This window comes from Podarcis pityusensis, assembly GCF_964106645.2.
Source record: "Podarcis pityusensis genome assembly, chromosome: 2".
Lineage (NCBI taxonomy): Eukaryota > Metazoa > Chordata > Lepidosauria > Squamata > Lacertidae > Podarcis > Podarcis pityusensis.
In genome coordinates, this window is record NC_138029.1 from 34892984 (window position 1) to 34906152 (window position 13169).

The 13169-nt window shown below is 44.1% G+C and overlaps 1 protein-coding gene across 1 annotated transcript; it reads right to left on the reverse strand.

The window, feature by feature from the left end:
- Positions 1-628: 628 nt before the first annotated feature.
- On the reverse strand, positions 629-12414 carry SLC25A19 (solute carrier family 25 member 19). The gene is made up of 7 exons (XM_080993496.1): positions 12222-12414; positions 10975-11155; positions 9656-9811; positions 7641-7811; positions 6092-6275; positions 5472-5602; positions 629-4613 (listed from the first exon to the last, which is right to left on the reverse strand). The coding sequence occupies exons 2-7, from the start codon at positions 11104-11106 to the stop codon at positions 4413-4415; spliced, it is 975 nt and encodes a 324-aa protein (XP_080849622.1). The 5' UTR covers positions 11107-11155; positions 12222-12414; the 3' UTR covers positions 629-4412.
- Between the last annotated feature and the right edge of the window lie 755 nt (positions 12415-13169).

Sequence of the window (13169 nt, forward strand, 5' to 3'; positions counted from 1 at the left end):
AACATTTATCTCAATGCTGTGAAGAGTTTCATCTGCTGATTTCTGCATCAAGCTGCTATTAAAAGACCAGAAGCAGGCCAGGCTGTTTTTCTGGTCAATGTCCAATCTACATCCTAATTCTAAACTGCCAAAATACTTCATATCATACACATTTTGGGAGGAATTTGGTGCAGTGCTTTGGCAATCAATCTGTCAGCACAAGCTTTTCAGCTTGCCAATCAGAATGAACCACCCCACCCCACCCCGTCCTCTTGACCCCTCATGCTGTTCTAGGGTCTCAGCCACAGGCCAGAGCCAATTTCAGGGGCGTAAGCAGAGGTGGGGGAGCCCTGCAGCACTAGTGCAAGCCCTTGCACAGGCTTCCAATAGTGGGGCTAGTTAGTTGAATCCCACCCCCTGTATTTAGCAAGAGTTTCCCAAAGCGCAACACATATTGATTATGCTGCTTGCAAGAGACCCTTCTGTGTATACGTCTGGTTTCACCTTCAGAACACCTGTAGCCCAGTCCTTCCCAGGTCACTGCTTGTGTGCAGAAGAAGGAAAAAAATGCTTGCAAGGTGCTTCTCCGCCAGATTTTTTAAGACAAGACATGATTGTCTTAAAGACACACAAAAAGTAGCTGGACAGATTTATGACAAATATATTTATTATCTTTCTTCCAAGAGCAGCACATGTTTCACACAGGGTGAAAATCTGAGGCTTATGCAAATCCTTAACCCTCCACATTGAAAAATATATATGCTTATATATGAAGAATACAAGTACTGTAATAAATTAAGCCCTGATGCAACAACATGAGTTGAAAAAAAACTCTTAAAATCCTCAATAGTTGATCCTGAAACATTTGTTTTTTGTGCATCTGTATACACAAACAAAGTGCTTTCTGCAAGCATCTTGAGATGTACAATCCTAGACTTGCAGCTCAATATCATATCCTCTACTAGAAATCAGTATAGGGCCTTAAATGCATTAGATACTTCAGTGGGGTTCTCAACAGTACAGGTGCTCATGTCACCACTTTCAACTACCCCCCCCCCCCCATTTGAGAGGGAGGCAGTGCTGAGCTCCTGATGCTATCTATGATGCAGTAAACCACTGGACTTCAAGGCTTAGCTTTGTAAAGTGCATATTGACATGGTGGTGGGATAAGGCACAAGATTAAAATTAGCCTATGTAGTCAAAAGAGGTTTGGAAAATGAGCAGCAGGATTATTTCAAGGTAGAACCATCCTATTCATAAACCCTAGAGATACACACTGGGTTGCTTTTGCCACATCAGAACTATAAATGAGAGTAGCTTTGGATATTACAGGAAAAGCGCTCTGTGATCAGTTGTGAAAACCTCTAATGCAGAGTGACAGGCACAATCTGAGCACAGAAAGTGGGGATGTGCATACTATTGCCATATTCAGGAGCCTGTGCATCTGAACGCGCAAGTTCCCCTTAACATTACAAGAAATACCACCTTCGGAAGGCAAAAACAACTGCAATTTTGGCTGGCTTCTTCACTTACATCCAATGCCACACTGAGGGCGAAACTATACATTGCTGCATTCATGTTGATAAGCCAACATACGGGGTTGCGGGGGCAACTGCATGTGACAACCAGTGAGTAAGTGCTGGTGGTGGCTTCCCACGACCAATTCATTCTCATGAGGCCATATCTCTTCCTGCCTGCCTGATTTCCAGTTAGGCATCTCCTACCCTCTGCCTCTGATGCTCCTCTGCAAATGCACCTTCACACATTAGCAATGTATGTTCAGGACCCACAAACATGCCATTCTGCCCAAAGTGAATGTTATAAAGGATCCTGAATCAACTTGCTAACCAGTTCTTTGAAAGGAGGGTGCGCGAGCAGCTGTTGACTTTTCCAGTGTAAACATTTCAGGAAGTACAGGCAAGCTTCATTCTTGGTGTATGTAACTCAAGGATTTGTACAGTCAAATTCTCTTCCAGCAATACACAGTAAACAGAGCATGGACTGTTCCCAAACATGTACGAGGAAGAATCCTTTCTTAACAGGCAAAAAAGTAGAAAGTGACCGGAATGAACGTTTCTGATTTTTCTGCTCCTGGGTGATATGGCTACGGCTTTACTGATCCGGCACAAATGATCCCATGGCCTCTGAAATAAGACCCCTTAGCTCTGAAGATTGTATAAGAATCTGCTTAATATGAGAGGTCTCACATCTGTCTTGTGTAGCAACAGATGGAAACATGAGCGCATCTCCACCCACTGTCCTGTCCAAGTCAGTGGTGTGGCTGAACGGGTGTGGCCCACACAGTGGCGCCCACACTGTGGGAGGAGAGCCTAGGGTGGGAACTCTGTCTGATGTAAGAGCTGGGTGGTTTTCATTGGATCCCAGCCCAGACAGCTCCTTGGTTTGTAAGGCTGCAGAGACATTTCTCTCTCCGTTCCCCAAACTGCTGAGACATGCTGTAGTGCATGTTCCACATTACCAGCCAGCAGAGCTGATAATTAGGGGCAATGAGAGTTGTGATGTACAGGTTAGCCAACTGTTACAGTGTCTTGTTACAGAAAGGTGCCTATTTTTTTAAAGCTTATTACCACACTGAAATTAGGAAAACTGCCTTCTTCTCCAGCAAGCAAAATGAATTGGCACGAGTGCACCCAGTTTATTAGAACAGATCTTTAAAACTACTCTATATGCCAAAATGCTACTGTATATTTAATGAAGAGCACAGCACAACTGCCAGCAGACCAATAAAACTACATTTGGATGAGCAAGTGGAGTCTTTCCTTTAAGAACATAGATCCAATCTTCAGCACCCCAATACTCTGGACATATTTGAAGGCTGCAATCCTAAACACATTTAAGTCTAATTTAACTTAGAGGGACCTACTTCCAAGTTTGCATGTATAGCATTGCACAGACATGTTTGCAGACTAGTTTTCCTTGCAGGTTTCTTCATTTAGAAGACTGGGCAAATTCAGTTGGACAAATGGTACAGTTTAGTTTAGCTCTTTGTTTGCTAAATATTATACTGGAGTCAGTTTATTGCAGATAAGTAGCTATTTCACTTGTGCTGAAAACCTGTGCCTGAGATGATCTGCCAGGGGATAAACTTATTTTGGAGCAGTTATCAAAATATTGATTAAGTATCAGTATCACAAGGCATTTTCTTTATTAGTATTCAAAACTAAAAGACTTGGGCTATGTACAGAAAGAAACTTCCCCCAGTTTTCAGTTCAGTATGTGTGCATTAAGGTAGGAGTGCAGAAGTCAAGACTATAAAAAAAAGGGAAAATGTTGGCACCTTTTTTGTGGGCCTATTGCAAAACTATACTGGCCACATTTGGACAGGTGATAAAAAAATGTGCTTATATGGGACACACAAGCATCAATAGAACTGGCACAGAAGGCAGGAAGGGAGCAGATGGTTACCCACTCTTCTGCAGGCCTCCCTTTGTTTGGACCCCACTGCTTTTTTATTTATTATAGAATTTGCTCTGTCATTGATAAAACACCATAACGCCCTCTGAGACCACCCACAAGAGGCAAGGACAAATAAGGACTGATGATAAGCTGGAGCAGCTTCCAGTGCTGGCTGGTGCCCATTGGGACTGACAGACCAGCAGGTGGAGCCAGAACCAATGAGAAGCAGAGCCAGCTAGTTCTAGTTAATTCCCTATTATCCTCCCTACAAAGAGGAGGAAGCTGACAGGCAGTGCCACTGAGGGTAAGCTGAAGTTTGTGGGGGCAGAGTCTCATTGGTCCTAATGGAGCAGCACCACCCCCCCCGGCAGTTCTGCTTCCTATTCTGAACCACCAGTGCAGCCAGCATTCTAACAGGCAGCTGCGCCATCAAGAAAATGCCTGTAAGCAAGGCTTACTATAGCTCTGGTTTAAGGTAAACACCGCAAAATGTCAATGCTGGAAAAGCCGGGCTGGCAACTGTGTCCCGAGAGAGTTAAGGGGGATGTGAGCAGGTCAAGTCAGGGTTTGATTCAAAGCAGTTAGAGAAGCCCCAGTCATGAGAAGATGGGGAAAAAGCAGAGAGAGATTTGCCGGTGGGTAAAGAACATTCCCCATTGAACTTAGCTAAGATGGGAGGGCCTCAATAGCAATATCTGTAAACTTCCTCCCAGTGTTAATGTCTGTTCCATAGAAGGCAAAACAAGAAGTGCTCATGGGAGGCATGACAGGAAATGCTCCAGAGAGAAAAGACAGGCCCACAATGTCCTTGGTAGAAGCTGCAGAAGGCAATCTCCTTTCATTTGGGCCAAACATAGTGGTAAGGTGCTTTCTGGGCTTTGGCAAAGAGACAATCGTTGCCACTCTGCAAACACCCCCCACAATCCACATTCCACACCTCACACCCCGCTCCCCACATATGACAGTGTGGCTGACAGATTAATGTTTCAGTCTCCACAGAGAGGAGCTCTCTTATATCAGCCTTCCTGCTTTTTGGGGTCATTGGGGTACTTCACAGCGCGCAGGAAACTGCAGAAGATCTCATACCAGAAAAAGGTGAAGCCTGTTGCAAACGCAGCCTTCAGCAAGCTTGGCGAGAGGCCCTTGAAGAATCCTCTGGCTCCTTCATCCCGTGCAATCTGTTGGGCACAGTCCACTAAGCCACTATACGTCCGCACCTGGGGGGAAAGAGAATGGAGTGAGGGATGGCACAAATCCAGCCCGTTAAGAAACCTTGTGCAGTTTGTAGCAGAACTCAACTTCCCGTTTTGTACTATTATTGGAAACAGTGGTTTGCAGAAACCATCAGCTAACGGATTAGGATGTCAAACCAGAACCTGATTGTGAATGGAATATATATATGTGAAGTTTCTGGAAGCTGTTGCAAAGAGATCTGGAGTAAAGTTATCCATGATATGAAAATGACACGCAGCTCCATCTCTCTGCTCCATCTGAATCAAGAGAGGCTTGGTGAGCTGCTAAGCCTGTGCTTGAAGGAAGATGGGCTGGATGTGGGCCAAAAAATTTGAGACTGAATCCTGAAAAGATTCAAGGCTGCCCTTGAAAACCGCCCAGGAACTACAATTGGTCCAAAATACAGCACTTAGATCAAATTCCCTTTAGATCACATACAACCCCTGTTTTAAAACAGCTGCACTGGTTGCCAGTTTGTTTCCAGGATCAATTCAATGTGTGCACATTAGTATTTTAAAAGTAACAAATATACTGATTGTGTAATTGGTCACATAGTTCTCTGGTCAGTGAGGATAAGACCAGTTTTCCAGTAGTATCTCCAATGAATCCATTTTGTTCCTCCATCACACAGCTCCAAATAAGCAGTGGGATTCTTAATTTTAGTGCCACACTGCCCTTACGTCACACAATGCTGTTATAAAGTTATCCTTTATAGTTTAAGACTAGGTTGTTTCAGATTTTACTTTCAATTTATCCGCCTGGTTTACATAAATTGTGGGCTACGTTAGGTACACACAAAAAAGGGAGGCAGAAAGATCCCTGCAATCTGAAACGTCTCTCACCTGCCCAAATGCTGCCCGGGCTTGCTCAAAGCCAGCTACCTGCAGTCTTTTCTTGAACAGGTCAAAAGGATAAGTGAGGGTTTTGCTGAGGACGCCAGCACAGCTGCCGCAGACAAAGTTTTTAATATTACCTGAAAAAGAGAAGTCTGGAGTTGAGGGATGTGTTTCAGAACTGCTTGGTAGCTTAAGACAGGAATTAGTTAAAGGCTTCCAGCGTTATTATGATTAGTTATCCATATATCCACTTTTATTAAGCAGTGATTTACAAGAAAAACCAATAGCTGGAGCCCTTGGAGCAACTTTCCAAGCACAACTATGTACAACTTAGTGACAGACTGCCTCAACTGAAGTGGGTGGGATTCATGAACCAAAAGCACTGACCACTAACAAGGAACCAGATGTTGTAGATATTACTGCAAATTTAGCGTGCTATTTTTCTGATATGCAAATGACAGTAGAAGACTTGGTCTATTTATCTGTATCATGTATTATTTATATGATCCTTGTTTATAAAGCCTAATAAAAAGTTATTTAAAATAAAAAACTGGGGTGGGTGGGGGTGTTACACAGGAGCACAGACAATCCCCCCCCCAACACTTTTCCAACCCCCCAGGACTAACCTGTTTTCATTTCTTCACTTGGAACGATCCAGTCATACAGTTTCTTCAGGAGACTATAGAAGGAAAACTGGAAGCCAGCATAGGGGACAATGGCAATGAGAGTAGGGCTGAGCCCCTTATAAAAACTCAACAGCCCTTCTTGCTGGTACACACATGCTACAGCATGGCGGAAGTTCCTGTAAATCTAAAACAGTTCATGGGTGAGTATGTTTCCTTGTGTGGCTCATTAACAAAGCCCTATGATATTTATTGCTCTATATGCATCAGTGTGTAAGTCAGGCTTCAGTAATGCTCCCAAAAAGCTCCAGAGTTTATGGAGTGGAGCTTCTGCACATACTTTTCACACCAATCAAATTCCACCTTAAAATGTCCAGTCAAATTTTCCCACCTTACCCACTTGCTGTGATCTTGCAAGCGGAATAGTAGACCTTGCTCCTCTAAGACCTAAACTCTATATAGGGTAAGACAGAATTATTTATCATAAGACGAGCCTACCCAATCAGGCCTATGGCCCATCTAGATAAAAAATCCTGTTTTCACCATCATCAACCACATACCTGTGGGAAGCCCACAGGGAGAGTCCTAGCGCAAGGACACTCTCCTCCTCTCCAGTTTCTGGCAACTGGTATTCTTTCAAAGCCAACCTAATTGGTGGCCAACACAGCCTCCTGTGGGAGCAAGTTCTATTAACTATGCGCTGCATGAAGGCGTGTCATGCTAATTGAGCATATTTCTGCAAAATACCGATTGTTCTGAATTCAAAACCATCATTTTTCTGGAGACAGAAGGGAAGATCCCTGGGCCCAAAATTTAGATTTGTGTTGGGAGAGGGGAAGCATCAATTACTAACTCCACAATTGGTAGATGTGGGGAAATCTTACCATCTGATAAAGCCCCCAACCTTTACTATATACAAGCATGTGGGGCAGAAAAAAATAATTCACACCATGTTTTCATTAATATCTATGACTAAAAGAACTGTGTGGTAGAAAATCTTTACCACTTGGTAAATTGGCTATACAGTGGTACCTTGGTTTGCATACGTCTTGGTTTGCATACGTTTTGGATTACAAACATGTCAAACCCAGAAGTGTGTGTCCCGGTTTGCAACCTTTTTTTTGGATTACAACCCTTTTTTTTTTGGATTACGAACAAATTTTTTTGGGAGGCCCCACTGGCGAAAGTACGCCTTGTGTTACAACCTGTTTTGGTTTACAAACAGACCTCCGGAACAGATTCTGGTTGTAAACCAAGGTACCACTGTATTCTTCCTAATGGTTTGTGCAAACCATAGTTTGCTACATTCAAACAAAATAGCAAATGCAGAAGCTTCCCATCTCCTCTTGTGCATGGGGAAAGGAGTGGAAGGGAGCCCAAGGGCCTATGGCCTGTGGCTGCTCATTCTCAATCCTGGAATTAAATAAAGAAACCGTCATGTGCTTCCAAGATCACCAAATGACCATCACCTAAATTGGTGGGAGCAGAACCAACTGGGAAAGGATGCACACAGCAGACTTGGCAGGGGGAAAGCTTCTCACCCATCTCTTACCTTTGGCTCGCCTTGGGCAGCCAAGCGGGTACGCAGTGTGTCCAGGGGCTGAACTGCCACAGTGGCAGCACAAGCAGACAGCCCGCCACAGAAAAAGTGCACTGTGAAGCCTCTGGCATCGTAAGATGTGCCCTGGTGCACCAACTTTGTCAGAAACTCAAAGCTTACAAACTTGCATAGAAAGAAAAACAAGAGATGAACACCATCAGTTTAAGTAAGAAACATGGTCGCCACCCACAGCGAGGAGAATGAAACCTATCACCTAAAATCTCCACTGCAGCCCAGCCACACACATCACAGTAACATTTGTAAAAGAAATTATCTATTTTTAATACAAGTAAGTAAGAAGAGGCATTCTGTCTCATACCACTTCAGCTGCACCCCTTGTGAGGAGGTGGCAGTAGCAGCATGAGCAGCTGAATGGGAAGTTACTAGTACTGGACCATCATGTCTTGTGTATCATTGCCATCAGGTTTCAACTCAACTGCTATGGCTGGACGTTAGGTTTCCTGGATGGTATCCCTGCAATTGTGTTGTCTGTCTTTTCTCAATTCCCAAGACCACCACCTACGGTGTCCCTGAATTCTCCATTAACTCTACTCTGGCAATTTTCAGTGAAGTTGTACAACTGACCTCAGCAGGGGTGGGGCAGAGTTGGAAGGTGGTCCAGACTGCACTCTGTATCCTGCAGGGGTTTTCAGTATCAGGACCAAACAAGCAAAGCACGTTCTAAGCCTGTAGTTATGATGGTGCCATTATGAATTAAATGAGCTTACAACATGAAACTCTGAACATGTTCAGTCTTTATTATTTTATTTGGCAGCATTGTCTAGGCAAACACTTGGTTTTCCTTCTCTCTCTAATATAGTGGGGATACAGCAGTTGTGTAAAGCATGGAATTGTAAGCGGTGGGCAGGGAGACAAACTTTCACCTTTCTGGCTTTGCCCATTTTTGGTTTCTCTCTAAACTGTCTTCTCCCTTATCTTTCTGTCTGTGAAAGCTCAGGGTGAAAGATTGGGTGTAAGCTTATTCACACATTTACTTTGGAATAAGATTATTGAACACAAAAGGATTTAATTCTGAGCAAATATGCGAAGGTTCAGGTTGCACCACACATGTTTTTCTGGGGAGATGGTGGGGAGGGATGAAAGAAGCTCAGCGTAATATACATTATCACCTAAAGGTGGGAAGGAACTATAAGACCATTCAGTCCAGATGCTAAATCATCTAGCTGCACCACTGTTTGCACACCTTTACTATCGTATAGTACTGAGGAACACTAGTGTCCTACAGCAAGTCGATCTGCATGCTAACAAAACGTTACTGAAACCCATCTATTTGTCATCAGGGAGAAGGATGGAAAGATCGTAGCAACAGCACAGTCAGGATGCCAAACCACCTTGCAGTCACTGGATGGAAAGGGTCGTTTCCAATGCAATGTTCATGCAAAATATATTTCACCATCCCTCCTCCTCACTGTTACCTCCTGAAAAGCCTCTCCTGGTTGTCAGGGAACCTTCATAAAAGGCCTGGGGCTTCTGTACCTCTCCACACAGAAGAAGGGAGTGAGGACTTATTAGACTGGCAGTTGCAAAGAGAAAAATCAGACAGAGGGTTTCGCAAACTGCAAGAGAGGCTTTGGGGGGAGGGAACTGCAAGGAGATGGAATGGATGCCTCCCTGAGAGTGTAAGGGTTTTGGATTAACTGATCCTTATTATTCCTTCCACACAATAGCATTATAATTACTTTGCACATGGTCAGAAAGCACAGGAAGAGTCCAGATGACAAAAGAGTGAAGTTTTGTTATGCCCAGATGAGCAGTTTATAAATTATAATGTTGTTGTTGTTGTTGTTGTTGTTACTACTATTACTGGCCCTTAGAAAAGTGAAACTGGTACTTGAGGGCAAATAAAGGAAAGGCAGCTATAACATAACAGATTTGCTGAGTAAGTCACTGGAAAAGATGAAACACTCAGGGTAGAGAGTTAATCCCAAACATTTCCTAATTCTTACCTGGACAGCTCCATAGGTAACTGAGAGGAGCTGAGCAGGGACATGGCCCTTCCAGAAAGCTGGTAGCCCTTCTTCCTGGAAAATCTTGCAAACAGCCTGCCAGATGCCATGATACTTAGCCTGGGGGTTTCTGGCAGAAAATGTCTCTATCTGAAGCTGAAAGAAGACAGGCATAGTTGGCTTTCAGTTTTAATGTATACACTGTAAATTGCTTCATGGTTTAAATTCGGGATATGAAACCTGTGGCCTTCCACATGTTGTTGAACATCACCCCAGGCAGCTTAGCAAATGGTCAGGTATGCTGAGAGTTAGAGGACCACAGGTTCCATATCCCTGGTTTAAATAATTAGGGTGCTTCTCTCAACTCTTTCCAGGCCATGTACTGCTCTCATAATTCTAACTGTCAAGAGTATATTACCAGTTTTCACACAACATCTCTAAAGCAGAGAGGGCTTACGAAAATCAAATGGCATGATAATTAACTTCATCTTCTGAGGTGTTTGCATGCTAATTGCATGTAACACAAGCCTGTTAAACAAGTGGGGCCTATAACAAAAGGTTGCACTATGCTGCTATTCAATGTCCCAGCTAGTGTTCTGTGGCCACAATGATTGCGCTCTGTCCTCACTGTCTGCTTTTCTTGTCATGCCCTCTTTAGGGGTTTTTAAAGATGTTTGTATTCATGCAAATGTTGGGGTCCCTCTCAAGTCTGTTCATACCTCTGTCTTGTGCACTGATGATGCTCTTTTAGCTACATAAAGGATTGAGACTTGGAGAATGAGTTTACTTAACTGGCTGTCCAATTTAAGAACACTTCTTATGAGACAGCCTAGAAAGGGCTATACCACAGCTGGTTTCAGCCAGCACAGATAAATGCATTTGCTAGATCTTTGGCTAGAAAGGCTGAGGGACTTGGTCCCTCACAGTGTGTGAGCAAAATTGCATGAAAGCTGACTCATAAAGGAATACAGTGGTACCTCTGAATGTGAATGGGATCTGTTCCGGCGCCCTGTTCGCATCCTGAAGCAAACGCAACCCGCGTCTGCCTGTGCGCGGGTCGTGATTCGCCGCTTCCATGCATGCGCATGATGTCATTTTGAGCGTCTGCGCATGCGCAAACGGCGAAACCCGAAAGTAACACGGAGCGTAACCTGAAAACGCTCAACCTGAAGCACATTTAACCCAAGGTATGACTGTAGCTTCTTAACTATACAGCTTACTGATCGAGAAGACAATGGGCATAGTTGATGGCTTAAGTTTGATGGCAAACTTTTTGTTTGTTCATTGTAGCAACACAGTAACTGTTATGTGAACTGTACCTGAAAACGAATCTTTAGGACGTCAAAGGGGCTGATCATTGCCCGAGTGACAAACCCAGATGCAGATCCTGCTGTTGCTATGTCCACGGTTGTAAGAGACGCACACTCGGAATCTGGGTCATAGCCAACCATCCCTCTAGGGTCCACAGGCAGCTTCAATATCCATTCACGCTAGCGGACACTGGTGATTTAAATATATATATATGTATGTATGTATGTATGTATGTATACTGCTTTTCAGATGAGAAAATACAAAAATGCTACTACAATAAAATATTGACCGTCATAACCCCAATGCATCTTTCTTAATGTTTTTCTATTGAAAACTCTGGTTCCAATATAGGATTTTATTTTTCCAACACTGTAAAATGAATGTGAAGATAATTATTTACACTGCAAAAACAAACGATCAATCCAGAACAGTCTAGCAAACAGACAGCAGGGCAGTGCATTTATAGGAAACTTTTCTTGAAGATGCAAAGCTGCCTTACACTGAGAGAACCTATTCCAGATTTGTCTCCTCTAACTGGCCTTAGGATCTTAAGGTATTTTCATACACATCCCTCAAAAACCGTGAAGTGGGGACAGAAATATTCCATTTCTAACCACACATTGCTTTATAAAATGGGTTAGTAACAGAATCAATGGCTCCAATACTAGTCAAATCAGACTGTTTCAAAGTTGTAGTTAGCTTTTCTCAGGTGCCTATCCCATGCCTGTATCGCATGCACAGAGCTTTGGGCATGCTACAATTGGTACATTAACAGTATCGGTGATTTAATTTTTCAGTCGAAAAATCCAACACTCTTAACCACTGCACCACATTGGTTCTCTTAAGACAGCCTCTCCGAAAATCTGCAATTCCTGAAGCGACCCTACGGCCACCACCACACAAAAAAACCCCTCAAAATTCGAGGGGCGGCGCTGTTGTTTTAATTTGGCTTTGTACTTTTTGACGTTTCATTTATCGTGCGCTACTACTTCTGCTACAATTGTGTGCTTTTCCGTGTTGTAAGCCGCCTCGGGCGTGGCTTTAACTGTGGGAAGGCGGCGCAGAGATCACATCGCGCAGGAGGAAGCGCCGCCTGAGCATGTGCAGAGTTCCTAGGCAGCGCCGCTGAAGGGCCATCCAGAGGACACGGCCTGAAGGGAGGAGTTTGAGTGGCGGGAACCAATTGGCGGTGTCTTAATTCTTTTAGCGCCGCCCACCTCCCCTGCCCCACAGTAGGACCCCCCCGGCCACCTGCCTTGGGTCGCGGCTCCCTCCCGTAGGCTCGCGCCCGCAGCTCCTCCTCAACGCGCTTCTCCCGGCGGCAAAGGAGGGCGACTACCGCCCAAGTGACAAGGCCGGGCGGCGGCACAAGCTCGCTCCGCCCAAAGGCCCGGCGGCGTTGGAAAGCCGGCCTCACGCTGCCCTCGCGTGGCAGCCGCTTGGTCTTCTGGGAAATGTAGTCCGCATGCTCTGAAGCGGCTTCTTTTTACTGTAAAGGGAGAGGAAGAAAGGGGCGGGGCGGTGGAATTTAGCTGCGAGGAAGCTCAGGAAAGGCGATATATATATCGGCCTGTTATAAAGGCAGCCGGACCTGAAATGTGCCAAGGATGTGTTGGAATAGGAGCCCTCTGTGGAAGGAGAGGCACGTAAAGGAAACATACGTGCTTGGGGTGGGTGGGGGTGGAGATGCAAAGTTATTTATTCTGGTCATGTATATTTATTAGAATTCACAGGGCGCGGGGCTGGAGTTTCCTTCGAAACAACAAAAAAAAAATATTTTATGTTCAGGGCACAACACACCCCTCCTTTCATATAAATAAAGTATGTGGTTGACAGCCTGATCCAAATCTGTTTATTGCATATTTTTAAATAGTTTAAAACTGGGGCACCCCAAACCGATTTCATTTTTTGTTCAACTTTTTAAATAATTCTAAAGATGGCATCCAAATACAGGATTCGTAGACTATTCCATAAATTCAGAGGCATAATTTGTAGGCATGACGTAAATGGCACGTAATAAATGTGAAACTGCATTACTTTGTGTCGTGATGAGTGTTAAATAGTGGTAATATTTGTTGCTGCTAGCGCATCTACAAAGCTAAGCAAGGTCTGATGTGGTTTCAAATTGCATGGGGGACCATTTGTTGAAATTCCTGCATTGCAGGGGATTGGACTAGATGACTTCTAACTCTACAAGTCGTAT